Genomic DNA, 22,877 nt, shown 5'->3' with positions numbered 1-22,877 from the left:
TTTTTCTATTTATGACTGAGTTCTTGGAAACCTGAATCTTAGGAAGGAGTATATAGGAAACAGGGATCTCTTCTCTGCTGGATCTATGGAATAGGAGAAATGATTATTTCTCAGCTGAAATGGAAGGAACATTGGGGAAAGGGAACAAATTGGTCTCCATTATGGAAGAAACCTGGGCATCTCGATCTTTCCCTCACATTTTCCCATTAGTGCCTTTTTGTTCTCAGCTATTCTGATCCTGGCTGCTTGATGTTACAGGGAACCAAGAGTTCAGGACTTGGGTTTTGGTTTTCTGGCTTTTGTAGGGAGATGGTAACATATGATCCTTTCCCCACAGGTGTTGTCTGAGACTTCATCTTCCCGACCTGCTAGTTACCGTCTATTCCAGTCTTCACGTCCACCCACAGAAATGAAGCAAAGTGGCCTGGGTATGGTTTCCCAACCATTGTTCTTCAGTATTGGGTAGGGAGATCTGTTCTATGATTACAGCCATCCCCAACCTTGGGAATTGGATATACCTAAGTTTTTTTTGTTGATATATGGGAATGGAAGTGGGAGAAAGTTGACTTTAGATGTGAACTTTGAACTCTGGTTTCTATCTCTGAAATATCACTCTTTTGATTTTCTTAATCAGTCTGCCTCCCTAGGTTTCCTCAGTCCTTCCAGTCCAGGATTATAAGGGAACTAGGAGACTCTGAGCCATCAGAGTTATTAGAGACCGATCTCTAAGTAAGGACATTTGGAATCCTAGAGTTATTCCATGCTCTCTTTGGAGAGCAAAGGCCATCTTCTGGAATCCTAAGCCTGTTTTTTTCTTTCCCAACTTCTGTGCTCTCTTCCTCTATCCTCTCTTCTCTTTCCTTCTTTCTAAAAGTAAAGGATGAATCCTAGATCAGATTGCCAGGGGATGATACTTCTTGGATATGAAGATTACCAATGTATGGAGTTGTGGGGTAATGAGGAAGGCAAACACGAATGTTTTTTATAGATGCCTTGGACCAAAGGATGCTTCAAATCTTAGTGTTTGAGAGGTGGGGAGGAGGGAGTATTATTGAGTAGGAGGGAAATGCCTATCTACTCATTATGTCCTTTATCTGAGGTCAGTGACTTCAGGTTGTGACCAGGAACATATGTTGAGATCTCCAGACTTGGTCTCCTTATCCCTGTGCCTCTTTTTATCCTGCTTAATTTAATTTATCTATCTCTGTGGTCTTATTGTATTTGTCCATGGAATCCACTTTAGCCCTGCACAAATTAGAACTTGATCAGAACACTAGATAAAAGTATTCATTTGCCCTATCATTTTTTGCTAGGAAAGATGCATCTAAAATCTCTTAAAGGTAGAGTATAGCTCTGTAATTTGGGGTACTTTTCCCCAAATCGTTTTAAAAGAGAGGCTACTCCCCCCAGAGGAGTAGATGGAAATACCAGCTAAATCATGGAAATAATGCAGATAGAGTAAGAAGAGGGAAATTAGATTTCAATAGAAATTTAATGGGACCCAGAGAAATTGCCCAGAAATTATTAACCCAAGGCTGAGCAGAAAAAGATTGGAATCTTTGCTATCAGTAGGGTAGATCTAACTCATGGGGAAAAGAGCCAGTGAGGCCTGAAAATGGAGCTAACTTATTTTGAGAAAGAGTAGAGATTGTTGAGATCAGATCCATTTCTCTTAGAACCTTCATCCTAGAGCCTATTTCAAATATGAAGGATATGGACAAACCATTATATCAGAAATAGAATGTTGACTTAAAAGTTCTTCATTTGGTTCTGAGGATAAGAACAGTCTGTCATCTGAATTACTTTCTTTTATTCCTTGATTTAGGTAGACTTTTTCTCCCTGTGATCCTGCCCCCTCCTTGTAGATTCAAGGGAAACTCAAGGATTCCCCAACAGATCTGATATTAATCTCTCCTGTAAATGCAAGTCAGAAGCTTGACAAACTATAATAATAGGAGCTGCTTGAATCATCCTCTCTCTAAAGTCATTGACAGGCCAAAAAAACCATTCAGAGCAGAAGACAGGTCCATCTTATTTCCATTGTGGGACAGATAGATCTTAGGGGTAATGACCCTTTTTGTCTTTCCTTTACCTTGGGGATCCTGTATCTGATGGACTTCACTAAGATCTTTTCTCTGTTTTGGCATTATGATTCTGAAGTTTCCCCTTAGAAGAAAAGTGTTGTAAAGGAAAGAGTCATCAGTGTGGAACCTGAAGACCTGGCTCTGCCACTTTTACCACTTTTACTATTTAATCTTGGGAAATTAATTTCACCTCTTTGGCCTTCAGTGTTCTCATTTATAAAATGAAATGATTGACCTAGATAATGTCTCAGGTCCCTTTAGCTTTAAAATCATATAATCCCTAGGGCTATGTCTGTCCCTACCATGTAGACATTTGACTTTCAGTATTGTATTTAGGTAAGGTTGTTAATTGATAGTAGGCCTATTTTTTTTTGGTCAGTAATGATATCTCTTATTTTTGTTGTTCTTTTCCTCTGTATCCCATATCTCAGAGTGGTGGTCCTCATGTAGCAGGTGTTCAGTATAATGTTCATTGATCTGGAACTCACCAGTGCCCTATAAGATTTTTTTTGAGTGGGGGAGGGAAGTGAGGTAAGAGGAATATGCCAGTTTAAACAGGTGTAGAGGATTCTATAGCATTTCAAGGAGTGAACTTTCTTTTTGCTTGTTGGTAGAATTGAACTGACTGTCAAGAGATGTATACAAGTGAACATAAGGTTTCAGAGTCTTAGTTTTCTCTTCTGTAAAAGAAGGAAGCTGTGTATGGTGATCTCCAAGGTTCCTTACAATTCTGAAATTATTTAAGTTCCATGATTCCTTTCTTGGAGAAACTTTAAGGCCCTGAAAGCTTTGATGGGGAGGCAGAGGAAAGTGGAAGAGAGCCATTAAGACCTTGGGATCTGGTCTCTGGCTTCACCCAAAGTTCTTCTTCTCTCTGCCCCTAAGGATCTGGGGTGCCTCAAGCTCTGTTCTCAGGATGGGGGAACATCAAATAGGTATGGAGAATCTGGAGAAGCTTACTCCCCTGGCATTTTAGGGACTCATCTGAAGGAGGACAAATTTATTCCTCCAGGCAGCTTTGCCTCCCCTAAAATGACTAAACTGCATGGAGTAGCAACTTTACCCCCTTGCCACGGGCCTGTGCACAAGGACTCTCTCCTTCATTAACTTGCCAAGTGTGCAGCAGTGAAGGCTATGTGTGATAGTGTGGCAGTTATGAATGGCTTTGCCCTGTGTGGTTTTTTTTTTTTTTTTGGTTAGTGTGTAGTAGTTGCAGCTTTGTTTGGCTGCTAACATGCTTCCGGCTTTGCAGGCTCACAGTGCACAGGGCTATTCAGTACCACAGTGCTGGGTGGCTCATCCAGTGCCCCGAATCTACAGGACTACGCTCGCAGCCATGGCAAAAAACTCCCACCTGCCAGCCTGATGCATCGAGATGGTATGTGGGTTGGGGGCAGTAGTCCATATCATTAGCCCACTCCATTTCCCTTTCATCTCCCCTTTGAGCCAGATGACTTTGCAGCAGAAGTAGCCTACTGTGCGGATGAAACAAGTGCTCCCCTGCTAATATTAGGTACATTTCACTCCATATAGCTATCCAAGTGCATTCTAATCATTCTACTTCTACCTTGTATACCCCTACTTTCCTACCCTCTAGACAATGTGGGTGGATAACAAGTAGTAGGGAAGGATATGACATAGTTATGTCTGGAACTCCCAAAGATCCAGCTGAGATAGCACCTGGGGTAGGGACCAAGAGTCCCACTGGGATTTAATGTCTAGATAAGAACAGACCCCGGATATAGTAAATATGAAGATATAGGGAGAGTAGGCTCAAGATAGAAATGGGATGTGATTTCTCACAGAGACATTATACAAGGGATATTCAAGGGAATACAAGAGGTATTCATTTGGTAGTTGGGAAAGGGTCAGGTTTGGGTGTAGAGGACAAGAGGGTATGTTGTAGGTAGAGTCTAGTTGTGTAGGGGGAAGGGACAGATGCAGGTATAATCCCCATGATGTCTTCTCTCCTCAGAGTTCTTGTCTGTCCCGGCTGTAAAGCGATTTTCTGTGTCGTTTGCAAAGCATCCGACTAACGGTACGTTTGCTTCTGACTTGATGTCATACCTCGTCACCTTCACTGACTCAGATACTTACTTCTGCCCCCAGGCACTGACCTCTCTCCTCTTTTCTTGTTGTGTCTAGAACCACGGTGTATCCCTCACTGGGTCCCCTGCCTGAATATTCTCTTGTTCTGACCGTGACCACTTTGGCTATGCACCCCTCACACCAGTCCTATCTTCTTGACTAGTCTCAGTCTTACTTTTCATCACTATCACCCTCATTGTCATCTTTGTCACCATCATCATTAAAACTCTGTTTAAGTTTAAATCCCTCCCACAACATTCCCAATTTGGGGCCTTGTATGAATATGAAAAATGATTCCCATCCTCAGAGAGAGTACTATATAATGCCTAAACCCTCTCACCCTTTTCCTTCTCCCTGTAGCTCATGTACCTTGTATTTTTTAATGTCCCTTCCTTCCTTTTGTATATAGAAGAAAAGACTAATTCCTTCCTGTTTGGAGATTCCTCCATCCTCACCCACACCTCCACTCACTCCCATTCTCCTCACCTTCAGTCCATGGGGTGCAGAGTTTTTTCCCATCTTCTTACTCTACCATTTTGTACGCTGCGTGGTTTGTGTGCTCTTGCCATGTGCTTCATGTTGCTACTAACCTGGCATCTGGGCCTGGAAGGCAGAAACCTAAAGTGGTTTGTAAGGGGTACCTGTGGTAGAGGCAAGGGGAACAAAAGGGAGTCAATTCCAGCATCAGACTGAGAGGAATAAAAAGAGCAGTATTATACCCTCAGTTTATCAACACCCATTCTATACAACCCAGCCTTATCCAGGGCATAACTTGCCCCAAAGAATCTGGGACTAGGGGGTTTAAGTCACAGTTTCCAAGGGAGTTGAAGAGCTAGGACTACAGATACCTGACCTGAAGGGCTTTGGGGCACCAATCCAAGGACTGTCTAAACTGTGAGTTCTTTGTGGGATTCTGGATGGGAGGGAATTGGGAAGGGAGTGCCATCTCAGCAATGGAGTTTAATCTTTTTGTATGCTTGTTTTTATCTTCTGGATCTATGTTTAAAGTAAAATAAAATTTCTAGCCACAACCTCTTTCCAATGACTAAGATCCTTCAAAGGAATCAGGGCCAAGCCTGGATCAAGCTTGAGGGGATCTTCCAGTGTAACCCCAATGCTTCCATTTAACCCTACCCATGTCACTGTTACCTTAGCGTTTGTGCTGGGGCCTCCCTCTCTGTCCTCTCTCCAGTCTCACCACTGCACCAGGCCTTGTTGCCTTCTCTTTTTGGGCTTGAGAACCCCTACTTTCCCAATCAGAACATGCTCCAGCCTCCCTGAGAATTTGTGGCAGAAATTCTCCTGTTCAGGGTGCAGAAGCCAGGCCAGCAAATGAAGCTGAAGAGTAGCTTTCCTAGATCATCTTAATCATGATCATCTTTAGAACAAAGCTTATGAAACTACATTCCTGGAGTATGGAACCCCAAGGAGTCCCAGCTTCAGAGTATGGAACTTAGAAATCATAGTCAAAACAAACTTCCAAAACCAGAACATAGAAGTTTAGTATCTGATATTTTCTCTCTGAAAGCCTGAGGTGGGCAGTCCCCCCTCCCTTCCCCCCCCCCCCCCACACACACACACAAAGAAGAAGGCAAGGTTGGAAAGAATACAAGGAAAGTGCTGTTGCTGTCTTCTCTTTTGCTTTTTTGCCAACCCTGCCTTCAGAGCTTTAATGGCACTAGTTGTTCTAGCCTTTGAGCTTGGAAGTTACATTAGCTGAGAGGCTCTTAGAATTTGATAGCTTCTAGGTAGCAATAAAAAGAGCCAGGAGTTGCTATACTGGAGTCAACAGTTTAGTTTCTGCTGGCCTTCAGAGTGTCCCCAAGGCTCTGGTAAAGCCAAGACATTGTGTGCCTGATGGCATAGACATAGAGGTAAGATGTATCTCTGTTGTTCATGGCAACACATTCAGCATATGGGCGCACCTAGCATTATCCATGATCTCGTCAGAACACCTGGCTTCAAAGCAATGCTTGGAAAACTTAGACTTGGAGCAAAGGCAGAGCCACTTTCTTTCTTCCCAAACATGTGAGGCCAGTATGTAACCCACCTCTACCTCTGAAGTTCTTAGTCTTCAGTTCTCTGTCCCTTGTGGGGACAGTCACGTCATGTGAACACATCACAGGATTGGAGTAAAGTTGACTATACATGTAGTCACTTACCAGACCACAACCTGAAACTATCTGAAGAAGCCAAAATAGCATGAAAGAAGAGACCGGTACTGTGAAATGGCTATAAACTATTGTCAATGTGTGCTGAAAAGTTCCTGAGATCTTTGATGATAACTACAGTTATTGCCCTTCAGATCAGTCTCTGGAGCAAGATTAAGCCTGAGAATCCTCTGAATGGGAGCTCTAGTGGTACTGGTAGCCCATCTATATAATGTCTCAAACCTAACCAAGCGTGTTTAACTCACACATTTGCTTCTCTATCAGGTCCTCCGCTCACCCTCTACCCAGCCATCTTTATCCACACCTTGGGTCAGGCCTTCTATACCTATGATCCTCTCTTAAGAATCTGTCATATCTCCTGCCCCATGCCAACCTTTTGGGTTTTTCCATATCTGTAGTCCTTTGCAGCTTCATTACAGAGATCAGCAATCAACAAAAAGCAATTCATCAAAAAAAATCAATATTCAGCGAGCATATGAATGGAATTAAATTGAAATTCCCACTTACTTAGAGTTAATAGCCATATTAAGTTAGACTTAATAGCCATAGGATGAAAATGAAAAATAGTCCAAAGTCTGGCTGATGTAATGAATTTGGGACTGAATGATTCCCTTTCTCTGCACCAGTTTCTGCGACTTATACAGAACTGCTTTTCAAATCATTCTTACTGGTACCAGGTTGGGGGAATATGGTAAAATATGTCATATAACCAACAGTACCGGTTGATCCTGGTGTTTGTATTCAATGACTTTATTGAAACATAATTGGCTCAGCTCCATGCTTTGTCAGCATTCTTGTACTTTTCCCCAGTCTTCTGGACCTAGCTGTGATTCTCTTGGAGTGTGGCTCAGAGAGGCCAGGCATGAGCCATTGGAAACAGTTCAGGATTCCATTTCTAACTTGATGAGGCTCATCTCTGATCTCTCTTGTGTGTCCCTTGGTCTTTAGCACCTCCATCTTATCTCCAAGAATCCACAATTTTCATAGCCACCTTTTGTCAATGCTGCCCAGTTGAGATCAAGACTGGCAGCTTATTCTGGCTGAGAAAAAATTCTGCAAGCATTTGAAAAAAAGAATTCACAGAGCTGAACTAAGGGAGGACAGTATCTTTGTTTCCCCCTCAGGCTTCATTTGGTGTTCCTGTCTTCCCCCCCTACACACACACCTTATTTTCTTTCTTGCTGGAGATTATCTTGTGACCTCATCCATCTCTCCTCTTTTAGCCCATATTTGGAGCTTGAAAGCCCACATACATTGGGGTCATAACCCCACTTCCTTATGCTTCTGTTAGCCAGTACCATCCTCACTGTCCCTCTTGTTTCTCTGTCTCTCTCTGCTTTCCTTTATGGCCCTGTCCTCCTGCAGAGCTGCTGGATGACCAGCACCCTGTGGTCCAGCTGCTGCGCAGTTTCTCCTCCGACTGCCCAGGGGGCTGGCCAATCTCCCTGGATGCCACGCTGGCGCATCACCTGCACCAGTGCTCCTACCACCTTCGTCTCTTCCGGAACTGGCTGCGCTCAGGCCAGGATGATCCTGAGTGCCTCTACGGTATCCCCTCCCACCTGGCTGCTTTGCTTGTTGCTACATTAGCAGAAGAACCTGCTTATTTACCTCTACCTTTCCTGAGGCTATGTACATTGAGCAGCTTAGATGGTGCTGGGGCCAGGCTGGTAATTGTAGCATTGGCTGTTCTTTTTTCCCCTCACTCCTTAACCCTGCTTCTTCTTAACTGCCTCCTTTTCTGTTTTCTCCATACTGTCCTTACTCCTAGAACTGATCTTCAGACCATTGTTCCCCAGGCACCCAAATCTATTCGGCATAGAGGAATTTCTTTCCTTTTGTTCCTATGTCCTCCATAGTTCCTTCTGCCCCTCTGTTGCCATCCTCCACTCTAGAAAAGAATGAAACTTTCCTCTCTCACTCCTCAATGAAAAAAGAAAATTCCTTTTGGCTACTTGTTTCCTTGATCTGAAGAGCCAAAGCATATCACCCAAGGTCAAAGAGATACCACCACCATTTTTGCTGGAAAAAAATAGGGAGACTCAGAGTTGTTGGAAAATGACTTCCTTGGCTTCCTTAGCAAGACTTGGGATAATGACAGGGCCAAAGGCAGGGAGAAGGTAAGCTAAAGTTGCAAAGAAGGGACTGAGTTATTTGAGTTACAAAGTTGGCCCAGTTTTCAGAATGGGAGTTGCAAGGGTCTTTTTGTCCTACTCTGTCTCCAATACCCTAAGGGATGTATAGAAGATTTAAGGGAAGGACTATATTAGTTTTTCAGGTGCATACTTGGTGTTCTAAGAGAGAGAGTTGGCCCCTCAGCAGATTGTGAATATAAAATCACAAATGTATTTAGCTTTGTTTTTGTCACTACCCTGGGCAGTGGGTATAAAGACCGACATTGAAATTATTGGGAAGGGAACAAGAAAATGATTTTCCTTAGAGAGAACTGACTCATTCTCCTGATTGGCAAACTGCTGTCCATAGGAGCTGAGGCTTCCCAAGGAAGAGATTTTTGGTGATGAAAATTAACCAAGGAAGAACTCTCATCCTCCAGCCTGCTCATGCATGTGGTTTTGCTAGGCTGAATTCTGTGTGTACTGCATGCTCTTTCAACTTCTAAAGATTCCAACTCCTCTCTCTATTTCCTGTATCTGCATGTTCCACCCATCCTTTCCTGTCCAACTCCATACGCTGTTAAAAGACCCTGAACATACCCTTCATGTAGTCCTATTGCTTTTTCATTCTAGACTCCTCTACTTCCTTCCAATCCTGTCATCTCACCTCATGTCAGATACTAGAAGTCTCTTGCTCTACACTCACATCTTTTTCTCCTAGAAGAATTTAGGGCTTGACTCCAGTAGAATTCTAATAGCCTCCTAAATTAGGCATTTGTAGATTAGGGCTTCCTGAATAGGGCAATTATGGGTCTTCAGAAGCAAGTTTTTTGGGAGGCAAGGCTGTCCAAGGGAACTAAAGGAAAAAAAGGTAATCTTAAACAGAAGATTTGCAGAATTTCCTCTCCTAATAATTCTCATTTTTCTAAGGGGGTTCAGTGGTGTTAGCTTTTGAGAGGTAGCTCATTATCCTGGTGCCTTAGGGCCTCATTTTCCTATCTTTCTTGAGGCCTGGTCAGGTGTCTTCTGCTGGAATTTTTACTTACTTTGTTCAATTCAAATCTTAATCCTGGCAGGATTTGAAGGTTGTTCCATGGTGCCTACCATCTACCCATTGGAAACTCTGCACAATGCCCTCTCCCTTCGCCAAGTGAATGAATTCCTGAGTTCAGTCTGCCAACGGCACACAGATGCCCAAGTATCTGCAGGTATGAAGATTCCCCTTGACCTCTCCCTCTTCTTCCAAAGTATGGTCTGTGCCAGAGAAACATGGCAGGATAGGCTGGGCAAGGCTAGGAAAGAACATCTGACCTATACATAGACCTCTGCTGACCCCTACCTTCTCTGGAAGTGGTTCCTTCCCAGTTTTTCAACATGAGAGGGCTGAGAAGGGGTACAGTAGCTGAGACCTGTGAAGAAAGGCCTTGGACCCTCCCCACTCCCGCCACACTCAAACTCCCACTCATGTGTATTCTTTCTTCCCTCTCCAGCTCTGTTTGATTCCATGCACAGCAACCAGGCTCCTGGGGGCCCATTTGCTCCACCCCAGACCCTTCACTCACCCCCTTTGCAGCTCCGGCAGCGCTCTGAGAAGCCCCCATGGTGTGAGTGCTCTTGGGGGGAGGGAATAGGGGCATAAGGGGTAAGGGATGAAGGGATGGGAAAATAGATGAATGGGGAAGGGAGTAGAAGGGTTGTGGGATGAGAGGTAGGTGGATGAAAGACAGTAGAACAAGGAAGAGGAAAATAGTTAACTGGTAGGGTGAGGAATCCCCATCCACTATGCTTGAGGCTTGAAAGTTGGAAGGTGTCTGCTCCCTCTTCATCTCTACCTCGTTGGCCACCTTGTCTCATCATTCCTCCTCCCTGGAGGTAAGCCTGAGAGATGAAGAGGAAGGTCAGTCAAATCAGTATGTAGAGAGAAGAGAAGAGCCCTCTGAGGAGGAAAGAATAGAAACTTGATCCCTTTATATTCCTAGTTGGACTATTTATCTCCTTCCAGGAAATATGCCTAGGGAGAAGAGGTGGATATATAGAACAGACAGAAATAGTATATCAAAGCCTGCTATTGACTGTTCCATGTTTAGCTTTCTTAGCTCATTCTCAGGCAGTGCTAGTTCTTCTGTGACTGTGAAGGACACTGGGGAAGAGGAGGAGGCATCCTGCCTACCCTGATTCCTTATTCCACCCTTGGTCCTTGGGGATAGTATGTAGATCATCTTGATTGTCTCAGGCATTTGTTTCCTTGTGGTCAGGTCACAAGATGTTCTTTTGCCATGGGGCAGTGAAGGAGGAAAAAATGACATTGGGTAGAAAGATCACTGGATGATGACTTTGAGTCATAAATATTGATATTAGAGAGACCTTCCCCTGAATGCTTATCTTTTGCTTAATGACTGAAATTAGGCATGTCTTGTTTTCACTATTTTGCTTGGATTATATTAGAGCTGAGGGAGAAATTCAGGTTTTGCTCATATGGGTTATAGTGACCCGGGTTGTGGAGCAGCACTTGCCATCTGAGACCATTAGAATGTCAAGGTTTGTTATAATTTCAAAGGTCTTCTAGTCCAACCAGTACATAAACATCTATTTCTTATACAACATGGCCCAGAAGTGGTAATCCAGATTTTGCTTGAATGTGTTCATTGATAGGAGACTCACTATTCTTCCAAATAGCTTATTCAATCTGCAAATAGCTCTGGTAGAAGTGTTCCTCTTATTAAACTGTAATAGTTGTCAGAAAAGTGTGTGGTTTTTTCATACTATTTTATTTTGTCCAATTATATGTAAAAATAGTTTTTGACATTGACTTTGGTAAGATTTTGAGTTCCATTTTTTTCCCTTCCCTTTCCCTTCCCCAACATAGCAAGCAATCTGATATAAGCTATAAATATACAATCATATTAAACATATTTCCACATGAGTCATGTTGTAAAAGAAGAATCAGAACAAAAGAGAAACACCATGAGGGGAAAAAAAAGTGAAAATAGTATGCTTCAATCTGCATTCAGACTCCATATTTGTTCTCTGAATGTGAGTAGCATTTTCCATCATGGATCTTCTGTGGCAAAGTGTTTTGTTAACTTAAAAGCACTCAATATATGTGATTTATTATTGTTGACTTGTATTGAACTTGGTGTCTACTACAATCTCCAGATCTTTTTAATACAAACTGTTGCCTAGCCATGCTTTTCTTTTTTTTAAGCTTTTTATTTTCAAAATATATGCATAATTTTCAACATTCACCTTTGTAAAACTTTTTTCTCCCTCCTTTCCCTCCACTCCTTCCCTTCAATAGCAAGTAATCCAATATATGTTAAACATGTGTAATTCTTATATACATATTTCCACAATTATCATGACACACAAGAAAAAATCAGATCAAAAAAGGAAAGAAAATGAGAAAGAAAACAAAAAGCAAGCAAACAACAAAAAAGGTGAAAATACTATGTTGTGATCCATATTCAGTCTCCATAGTCCTCTTTCTGGATATAGATGGTTCTCTCCATCCCAGTTCTATTGGAATTGGTCTGAATCACCTCATTGTGTACAGTCCTTATACAAGATATATGGATAAACCAATTCTGTGGATTGCTTATTTATAAAATCCTAGAGTAGAAAGGAACCTCAGCAGCTAATTCAGTCCAAACTTGAAAGAAATCTTCACTTTAATATGGTGTTCCAGCCTCTGCCTCTTCTAAAAGTAGCCTGTTCTACTCAGCCTGTTGGACAATCCTGTTTTTAGTAAAAATTTCCTGACATATCAAGAAGCAATGGGATATTAGTGACTAGAGAATGAGTTTTAAAGTTAAGAGTATGTAAGGCCCACTTCTGTCTCATTACTACCTGTATGGACCATAAGCAAATCACTTAATACCTTAGTAAACCAGGCAATTCTCTAAGTTATAGAACTGTTGGAGACTTTGTAAACAACAGATGAGTTGCTAACCAATATAGACCATCAAAAAGTTGAAAAGTTAGTCCAAATGGGATAGTTTTAGCTAATACATACATGATTTAAACACTGGTATATCTTATTTCATTTTTCATTTATTTGTTCTTTTCCCAGTTTTCATATATAAGCCGTTTGATGATCTGGCTCAGATAAGTTTTAGACCAAGCCTTTTGAAAGATTCATTTTCCACTTTCTACAGATTTATTACCCATTCCACTACTTTTTGTTAGAACAAAAAAAATGCTCTTAAGCTTCCTCTTTTCCTTCTCAGTATTGCTTTTATATTCTAAACTGGTATTTTTGATTTCCATGTTTATATGGCAAAGGCACTATGTTTGATGACTTAGATTGTTTATGGCCTTCTTACAGTTTCCTTACTTTAAGCTTTTTAAGGAAATGGTGGTAATCAATGCATTTTCAATTAGTTGTTTCCCAATTTTTGGCATCAATAGTTTGTTTAAATAAGTTAGCTTGGAGTTATATTTGACTATAATGTCATCTTCTCTTATTCATTCTTTTTTTGGTTTGGTGTTTTTTTTACCTTTCATCTAACTAGTTGATTATCTAATTGCTTACAGACCCATAATTAATAAATGACTCCCAATATCATTAACCAGTCATATTCTGTCAAGGTACCCCCCACCTCTGATGCTGACTTTATGGCCATGACCAAGTCTTTAATTTTCTCATCTGTATTATGAGAATAATAATACCTATATACCTATTTTATAGGATTTAATGAGGCATAAATATAATAATGGAAAATGTTTTGAAAAATGTAAAGTTACTGTATAAAGTATCAGTTATTCATTATTTCATTTTTGTTATGTTATTCAGGCAGTTAGAAGGTGCATGGATAAAGTCAGACTCATTTTCCTGAGTTCAAATCTGGTGTCAGACACTTACTGTATATGAAAATGAGTATGTTATTTAATCCTGTTTGCCTTAGTTCCTTATATGTAAAATGAGCTGGAGGAAGAATGGCAAACTATTTCAGTATCTTTGCCAAGGAAACCCTACATGGGGTCAGAAAGAAAGAGTCAGATGTGACTGAAATGACTAAACAGTAGTGACATTCAGGTTCATCATGTCCCATATCATTTGGTTCTCATCATAGAAGAAAATATTTTATATATATATATATATATGTATATGTATGTATGCATGTACGTATATGTATATATACATATATGTATACACATATGTGTGTATATTTATATATGTATATGATATGTTATATTTTTATTTCTCTATATAATCATATATGGGTAGATAAATAGGATATAGGCAAGAAGCTTCTGAGTAGTCAAACTTTTGGCATATTTTGTTCCTTACTCCTGAATCCTACTTTCTAATATTTTTTGCCCTTCTCTCCTATGTCTTCTTTTGGATTGATGTCATAGAGTATCCATATATTGACTTGGTTTGGAGGATCTTGTTGAATTATTCATTTTTTTTAACCTCATGCTCTATTGATGCATAATCTGTAATTATTTTCATGTGAATCTCTTTGCTTATGTTCATCATGAGGAAGGACAGCAAAGTCCTCATTGTCCTTAGATTTACAAATGAAACAATGAAACCAAATTTGTAGACTCTTAAAAAAGAGATGCTATTCTGTCCTAGTTAGCTGTGACTCTCTTTTGTCCTTTGAATGGATAAATGTTAACAACCTAAGACTTGTGTGATTCTTAGCACCTTCTTCTTCCTCCATTTTGCTACTTTCACCCAAGCTGCCAAGGTGGGGTGGGGCACCTAGGACTGAAGGCCATTTTGTATTTTTCTTTGTTTCTTAGGTTGCCATGGCCTGAGAATTCCACACCTAGCAGCCAACCTAGTGATAATGAGCTTCTCCATATTTAGCTAAGATAAAAATAAAAACAGCAGGCAAAATGTCATAGGGCACATATTCAAAGCCTTTCCATCTTAGTAGGGCATGCCAGTACATGTGCTTCCTTAATATAGCCTTTAAGAACCAAGGATTACTGCTATATCATAGCGAGGTATATATAAATACATAAAGAGCATCCCAGAAGTCTTAGTGCAGCTTTTAAGCTTGACAGTTTAATCCTACACTAAGGTTTTGGGATGCTCTGTATTTATGGCCAAACCTGTGATTTCATCACTGTAAGGAACTCCCAAATGAAGAAGTCCACATCAAGTCTGTCAATCCTCAGTGTCTTTGCAGCACTATTAGTCTTAAGAGAGTTCCTGAGAGTACTTAGAGATTAAGTGATTTATTCAAAATTATACAAACAGTACACGTCAAAGGTCAAATTTGAACTCATGTCTTGCTGACATTTTTCTGTTTGCTGTGCTATCTTGTCTATCATTCATATATACATAAATACACATAATCAGTAAAAAAAATTTAAGTACCCTCGAGTACCAGACATTGTGCTAAGCTCTGGGAATACAAAGAAAGGTAAAAGACATCCCTACTCTCAAGAAGTTCACAATCTAATGGGGGCTACAACCCTCAAACAACTATATACAGACAGCTATCCACAGAATCAGTTGAAAATAATCACCAGAGAGAAGGCTCTAGAATTAAGGAGCATTGGGAAAAACTTCCTGTAGGTGAGATTTTACCTGGGACTTGAAGGAAACCAGAGGAGCCAAGAGGTAGAGAGGAGGAAGAGAATGTTCCAGGTTCTAAGGGGGATAGCCAGTGAAAATGCTCACAGCAGGGAGAAAGCATGTCTTAGAGGAAGAGGAGCATGAGTGGATCACCTCATATGTGGAGACATATAAAGTATAAGAAGAGTAGAGAAGTAAGAGGGGAGGGCCATGTTAGGAAGGGCTTTGAACATCAAATAGAGAATTTTACATTTGATCCTGGAAATACTAGGGAGCCCCTGGAGTTTTGTCAAGTGGGGAAGGGGGCAGTAATCTCCCCCTCCTTTCTAGGAACATCCCTTTGATAGTTGACTAGAGGATGGACTAAAGCAGTAGGTTTTGAAAGTAAAGTCCAAAGATTCTCTGGTGGTCTCTGAAACTCTTTCAGAAGGTCTGCAAATTCAAATTAATTTTTTCTAATATGGTAAATATCTGTCAATATAACCCACATAAACAAAAATTCTTCAGACAGATCCTCAATAGTTTTTAAAATAGTATAAAGATGGTGAAAACAAAAGTTTGAGAGCCACTGGACTAAAGTGACAGGGAGATTAATCAGCAGGCTATTGCAGTAGTCTATACATAAGGTGATAAGGCCTGAAATAGAATGGGGCAGTGGCTAAGAAGAGAATGAGGCACATATAAGAGATATTGTGAAGGCAAAGTCAAAGCCCTTGGCAACAGATGGGATATGGTGGATGAGAATGTGAACCTGAGGTACTGGGAATATATGGTGATACCCTGAGCAGTAATAGAAGGAATTTGGAAGAGGGAAAGGCTTTTAGGCAAAAGATTATGACTTTAGTTTAAGATGTCTATAGGACATCCAATTTGGGATGTTCAGTAGGCAATTGGAGATATAAGTCTGGAGATCAGCAGAGAAGAGCTGAATAAATTAATTTGAGAATCATTAGTGTAGAGATCATTAAATCCATGGGAGCTGGGTGAGAGTAACAATTGAAATAGTTTTAGAGGAGGAAGAGAAGAGAGCCCAGGACAGAGAAGAGTGGGCTATCCACTCTTAATAGATATGATCTTGATGAAGGTCCAGCAAAGGAGAGTGAGAAGGGCTCCTCAGGTACTTTAAGAGGAGAACCAGGTTCCAAAACCTAGCGAAAAAAGTATCAAGGAGAAGAGGGTGATCAACTGTATTAAAGGCTGCAAAGTGGTCAAGAAGGATGGGGTTTGAAAAAGGACCATTAGTTAGGAGATCCTTAGTAACTTTGGAGAGAGCATTTTGAGTTGAATGATGAGATTGGAAGTCAGAATGTTGAGAGTTAAGAAGAGTGAAAGAAGTGTGAAAGAAGTAGATAGTATGGAGTGAATCTCCAAAGTGAGCATGTTAAATGGTAGAGGCAACTAAAGGGTCTGGAAGTGGATGCCAACTTCTCCTGTGGGTCAAGTTAACAGTTTTCTCAAGTTCAGCCACAAAAGGCAAGAGAGACATGGGATAATAATGATCAATGATGAAGGGGTCAAGTCAGGGATGTTTTTGAGGATGAGAATATGTGGTCATATCTGTGGGCATTAGGGAAGTAGCCAGTACTTTGGGAGAGATTGAAGACAAGGGAGAAAAAGTGGTGATGGTAGAGGGGGCAAATGTTGGAGAAAATGGGATAGAATGGGGTCGCTAGGAGTTGAACTTAGCAAGGAAAAGGATCACTTCTTCATGAGATTGGGGTGAAGGAGACCCCTTAAAGGTAAAAAGCATTTGGGTCATGTGAAGAAAAGAGCTATCAGTGAATTACCTCAATTTTTTCAATAAAATATAAGATAAAATTCTCAAATGAGAAAAGGGTTTTGGGAGAAAAGACTTATCAAGGTGATCTTCCTAAAACAGGGATCTTTTTTATTTTTTAGGTCACAACACAGACATCTATGTCACAATACACCCTACCTCCCACTCAGCAGCTTCCTTATAACCTCCAATTGAATATAAAATCATCTGGTCTTCAGAACTCTTCACATGTATATGTATCCATACTCATCCATATACAGAACATACTCTTTTCAGGAATGAAGTTTCATTTGATATTAGGTAACAAATTATTCAACAGCACACAAGAAAGAACCGGGAAACAATATAGTGGAATGTGGGGTATAGGTATGAGATGTGACAGGTGGTCAAGGAGCAAAAATAATAACCTGGGAAAGTAGAGCAATGGAGTGACTGCAGGTTATGGTGAGGTCAAAAAATACATTTAGAAGAGAGGATAAAGGAAAGATACAAAGATAACCCAAGAGAGGAATTTCAAAGTTCTGGATAATGAAAGTACAATAATGAGTAATGGGTGATGTCAATATTGCTATCGTTGGCAGAGGATAAGGAAAGTAAGTATTTCTTAAATGTGGACTGCATGTCAGGCACTGTGTTAATATCTCATTTGATTTTCACAATAACCCTGGGAGGGAGGTGTTATTATTATCCCCATTTAAGCTCAGTGATTCAATTAGTAGTTCAGTTGGAATGAAGGTACAAGTTGTGAGAGTTGAAGTTGATGAACTGAGAAGTCAGAGTTTTGAGGGAATATCAACTTGCATATTGAAGTCCCTGAGTATTAGTATCAGGGATAGGGTAGATAGGAATACTGTGACCCAGGTGCTAACATCATTAAGAAAGAATGACTTCAGATACATAGAAGATTGCACCAAGGATGTTGAGAGTATGCTTATGTAAATGAGCATGTAAAATGGTAGAGGCAACCAAAGGGTCTGGAAGTGGATGCCAACTCTTCCTGTGGGTTAAAGAGCATAAGATGAGGTGTCTCTAAAGTTGGAGAGAGTGGCAGATGCCACTTGAGTGCAAGAAGATGGAAAGGATATGAGAAGAAAAGAGGTGAAAGATGAAAGTAGTTTTGTTAACACCAGAATGGGACTTCAGAGGGCATGATGGAAGGGACTGGACAGAACTTGGTAGAATATCAAGAGAGATAGGGCTAAATGGATGCAAATGAGAGAGTAGAGACTGATAGCAGTTGAATGGGTTTTTGTTTGTTTTTGACTAAGCATCTAGAGATTCTAACTGAGAGAAGTAAGAATTTGCTAATCATTAGGAGAACTATCACTGGGCTAGGGCTTCAACTTGCCAGGGTCATATGAAGATAAAGGGTATTATCAATTTGTTTTTTTTCTATGCCCCAGGCAATTTAAGATAACAGATTAGATCTCTGGGTCTGCTGTCTTATATCTGGTGAACAGAGCTTCAGGAAGATGACTGAACTTATTTTCAGCACCAGTTCCTTTGATTCATTGCAAAATGTCAAGAGACATTGTGTAATGCATTCCCTGCACAGAAAATATGTGAATGACTTCTGGTCAGATATGATGTCTGAGTTGTAGACAAAGCCCTGTATCTGACTCTGATCCTGGTGGTATCCTGGGTAACAGGAGATTTGGCATCCAGGTTCTTGATGGTTGTTGGAGGTCATAGGGAGAGTGGGAAGGCATTATTACTTTCTTTTTTTTACTGGGTAAATATTGATAAGGAAGGTGTGCATGGTTGTGTTGATGAGAGGACAAGGCAGATACAGTTTCCACAATATGCTGGAATGAGGTGGCTTCTAAATCTAATCCCTACGAAACACAGGAGTTCTAGCCCTACTCTCCCAGAATCAGCTAGGGAAAGGAAGAGTTAGTGTTAGAAGGAAAGTTTTAGTGTTAATGGAAGTCCCCACCTCCCTTGCTGCTGAATGGAGGGTCCATTAGGGGCAGGCTTCATGTTGGGCATTGGTCAAGGGCAAGAGTCCAAAGAGAGGTAAAGGTTGGGGCAGAAGCTTTCCTGACAGGTAATGGAGAGTTGCAGTACTGTTGTAATGACTCAAGGTAGTTTTGGATGCCATGGAAGAGAAGAGGCTCCCACAAAAAAGCTATCTTTATCTTGCTTAAACCTAGCAGAGTGGAGCTGCTAGGTTTAAGCAAGATAAAGATAGCTTTTCATGGTTTCATGGTAAAGCAAGGTTTGTTGCCATGACCTGGGATGGAATAATATTTTCCAGTCTAATTCCCCTTGAAGAAGGGCTTCCAAATCCAGTCCTTGATGGGGCTTAGGTCATAGTCTCAATGATCAAGAGACAGCAGGGCCTAAACCCCTAACTTCTCCCTTCTGCTGACACAAACCGGTCTCAGGTACTTTTCCTTTTATTAGATTTACTCAAATGTCCTAGCCTATCATGATCTTTTTTCAGGCTGGTCTCAATAATTAATTCATTGTATTTATTGTTCCCCACTTCCAACTTAGTGTTATCTGTAAATTTGATAAAGCCTGCCTTCATCCAAGTTACCAATTAAAAAATAGCAAATAGAGTAGTGTCAAGAACCAATCTCTGGTTGGCCTCAGGATATTAATACTCTGGGTTTAACTACTCAGCTAGTTATGAGTCTGCCTAGATGTACAGATCTCTCTATCTTGTCCATAAGGAGAATCAATGACTTTTTCAAAAGCTTTGCTGAAATCCAAGTGTACCATTCTCCTGATCCACTAACCTTAATAAGTGGAAATGTAGTTAGTCTGATATGACTAGTTATTTGATCAGTTTGGGGCACTTATATAATTCTCAACCAATCCAAAACTTTCTCATAGCACATTGAGCTGTATTTGTCTACCTGTTTTTACTTTAGCTAACTTTCTGCTCCCCTCACCTAAGGAAATTCAAAGGAATCCAAATAGTTACAACATTTCCTTCATCTCAGAAAAATCAGAATTCAATCTAATATATCTCACTGCCTGAGTTTTATTTTTTAATCCCTTTCTTTACAACTAACTGTGGATTTGTTGGTCTAGAATAAGTAAAATCTTATTACTAATTGGCATGGCCTATAGCAGACGTCTGATCCCCAAGCTCAGTTCCTCATTTTCACTTCATTCCATTTTGGTGTGTGAGAGAGAGAATGGATGTTCAAATGAGCTACTCAGAATACAAACTCAGGGCAAATTTGTGTTGGCAGTGCTGCCAGTTCTGGGAGAGTGAGGAGTCTCCACTAAAACATGCTTCCTTGTATTACAGATTGTTGTGAGGAAAGTACTTTTTAAACCTTAAGTTGATGTTTTGGTCTCTCTTCTCTTTGATATGTGGGATTTCATTTATGAGTATATATATGATTACAAACACATGTACATTATATGCACATATGACTAGATAAAATATGTATACACATACATACATAGGTATATCTATACACATTGTTATGCCTGCATGGGGACCCTCAACCCCCACCTCCATCCCTTGCTTATGACACATTTCTATTCAGCAGCTGCCCCAAGCTTTGCAAGTTTATCCAAGGTTGGGGAGAGGGTGGGTCAGAGGTAGGGAACAGGCATTTATTAACTGCATATGTGTTAAATGCTTTATAAATATTATTTCATTTGAAAACATTTCAGGGCACTTTCCTATATTTCTTATTCCTTTTTTTCCCCCATATATTCTATATTCCTTAAACATTCCCAGGCTAAGCTTTAAGATATCTCATGGCGATATTGCACCTATCTCACTTCTCTTTTGAAGGGATGGAGCCAAGCCCCTGAAAATTATATATTCTTAACTCATCTCTGATCTGTTTCATTCCTTCACCAAGATGTTTAAGAAACATTTATGTAGTGCCTGCTATGTTGAGTGCACTGTGCTAGGCCTTTAGGAGAGCCTAGGAGTTTAAGAAAACATGATCCTTGCTCTCATTGAGTCTACAGTTTAATAGGATGATTTAAAGGGAAAAAAAAGCAAACATACCAAATATTGTCTCTGAGAAGTTAAGAGTTTAGACTCCCAAACCTCAGGGCCCATTCTTCCCTCAGAACAAGGCTGGTCCTGGCCCACCCAGCCTGGCAGTTCTAGCTGCATGTCGAGGGTGGTGCGTCGCCCTCTGGCTATCCTGACTCAGTCTTTTGCTTTGCTTTACAGATAGCAGTGGCCCCTCCAGCACTGTGTCTAGTGCTGGCCCCTCTTCCCCTACTTCAATAGATGGAGGCTCCCATTTTGCCTTCAGTGAGCATCTGAACCTGAGTTCTCAAGTGAGTGAAGATCATCGAAGTTATGGGCAGCCTCAGGAGATCCCTGAGGATGGGGGCAAAGAGGCCACAGAGATGGGAAAAGGGCCCTCTAAAATCTTCCAGCCACCTCAGGAAATGCCTGGGCAGGGGGGCCGGCTGACCCAGGAGGCCCTGGAAGAGGTGGGCCAGGCCCCCCAAGAGGTTCTGGTGCAAGCGGAGGCCCTGGTGCAGAGAGAGGGCCCTCTCGAAGGTGATCAGCCCTTTCAAGAGTATCCTGTGAGTGCTGACACCCTGTCAAAGGGAGCCCCTGATATCGGCTTCATGTTCCAGAAGATTCCTGAGGAGGCTGCCCAGCCAGGCCAGGAGGCCAAGGAGGAGGCTGCCCAGCCAGGCCAGGAGGATGGTCAGGAGGTTGGTCTGCTGTCCCAGGAGGCTTCTGAGAAAGCTGACCTGCTGTCTCAAGACACTCTAGAAGAAGTTGATCAGCCAACCCAGGAGAGTACTGAGGAGGTCGATCATCATCTGTTTGGAAATAATGTTCTTCAAGACCAGCACCTGTCTAGTGACCCAGACCCTTTAGATCAAGTCTTGACCCTCAGCCAGCAGCCTCCCTTTCCACCAGCACCACATGACTAAGTGCTATGTCATTAGTGGTCACTGTACCAGTCATATGAACCAGCAGCAATTCTGCTGGCCACCTTACCTGCCAGTTAGAGGTCTTGGCTTCAACCAGAGGGCTCTGAGGAAGCAACCTCTCCCCTCCTAAAGTGGGCCATGATTGGGGCAGGAGCTGGGCCGGGGTGGAGCCAGCTCTGCCAAGGGTCCCCTGGGTCTGGCTGCCTAATTAGTGTCCTCAGCTCCTCAGAATAGAGCGTTCTAGGTAACTGGGAGTTGCATGGAATGTCCTTTTGTTGCTAAAGACAATTGAGGACTAGCACAGAGAAGAGAAGGGATCCCAGATGAGGGTCCTGGATTCTAAAGAATGTCCTAGGAAAGGGTGGATAGTCTCCCAAGGTCCCTTGGGCCCCCTGGGCATTCAAGAGGTGTAGCTAGTGTTCTGTGGGCAGTTTTAGGATTGCCCATCAAATTGGGAGAGGAAAAGAGAATCCCATTCCCTAAATGACCATCTTAGTGGCCACTGATACTGAAATTGGGCTATAGATATTCCCATATTATCCCCAAGTGCCCCCTTCCTATCCATCTGGACAACAGCTCTGGCATAGGATGGGTATCAAACTACTCTAAAAAGAGTAATCACTTAAAGCTGCTTTAGGGGTATCTTGCCTTCAGGGGATCCTTGGCCAACTGCTGAGGGGTATCTTGGCTTGGTGTGGGGAGGGAGTCTATAGTGGAAAGAATCAGGTTTTATTTTAAGCAATTAGAAGAGATCACTATTGTACAGACAGGAGCAAAAATTTAATATATATATGTGTGTGTGTGAGTGTGTGGGCGTGCGTGTGTGTGTGTGTGTATGTGTATACATATATATGTGTATATATATATATAAAATCACATATATGTGTGTGTATATGTGTATGTATGTGTATGTATATATATGTATATACATACATACATACATATATATGTATGTATATATGTATGTATGTATGTGTATATATATATATATATATATCTTTCTATAGTGAGGCCAGAGCCAGGCCCACCAAGGACCAAGCACTCCAGGGTCCCTGTGAGGTTTGTTCTTGCTTCTCTTATATTCTTAGGGCCAGGCGTGATTGTGAAGCTTTTCCCAAAGATGATGGGGGGAGGGGGGAGGGAAGGGTGGGCAGGGAGATATAATCATTTGAATTGGGTGAGGGCAGGAACATCGTGAGTGCTCAATAAATATGAAATAATGACAAG

At 41.3% G+C, this 22,877-nt stretch overlaps 1 protein-coding gene across 11 annotated transcripts in view; it reads left to right on the top strand.

Moving 5' to 3' along the window:
• Positions 1–22,401, top strand: part of PPIP5K1 (diphosphoinositol pentakisphosphate kinase 1) — a 39,176-nt gene extending 16,775 nt beyond the window's left edge. For 3 of the 11 annotated variants that reach the window (XM_051977200.1, XM_051977199.1, XM_051977207.1), the window contains 6 exons: positions 338–428; positions 3,337–3,462; positions 4,060–4,122; positions 9,534–9,665; positions 9,948–10,061; positions 20,926–22,401. In XM_051977200.1, coding sequence (XP_051833160.1) covers positions 338–428; positions 3,337–3,462; positions 4,060–4,122; positions 9,534–9,665; positions 9,948–10,061; positions 20,926–21,650 — 1,251 coding nt within the window. In that variant the 3' untranslated portion in view covers positions 21,651–22,401. Of the gene's footprint in view, positions 1–337; positions 429–3,336; positions 3,463–4,059; positions 4,123–7,708; positions 7,892–9,533; positions 9,666–9,947; positions 10,062–16,891; positions 17,070–20,925 lie in introns of all 11 variants that reach the window. The other 8 variants (XR_007950551.1, XM_051977208.1, XM_051977206.1 and 5 more) reach the window with 8 other exon arrangements.
• Positions 22,402–22,877: the final 476 nt, after the last annotated feature.

The sequence above is a fragment of the Antechinus flavipes genome, chromosome 2 (genome assembly GCF_016432865.1).
Source record: "Antechinus flavipes isolate AdamAnt ecotype Samford, QLD, Australia chromosome 2, AdamAnt_v2, whole genome shotgun sequence".
Lineage (NCBI taxonomy): Eukaryota > Metazoa > Chordata > Mammalia > Dasyuromorphia > Dasyuridae > Antechinus > Antechinus flavipes.
Note: the sequence above shows the minus strand (reverse complement) of the source record. Positions and strands in the feature narration are given on the sequence as shown.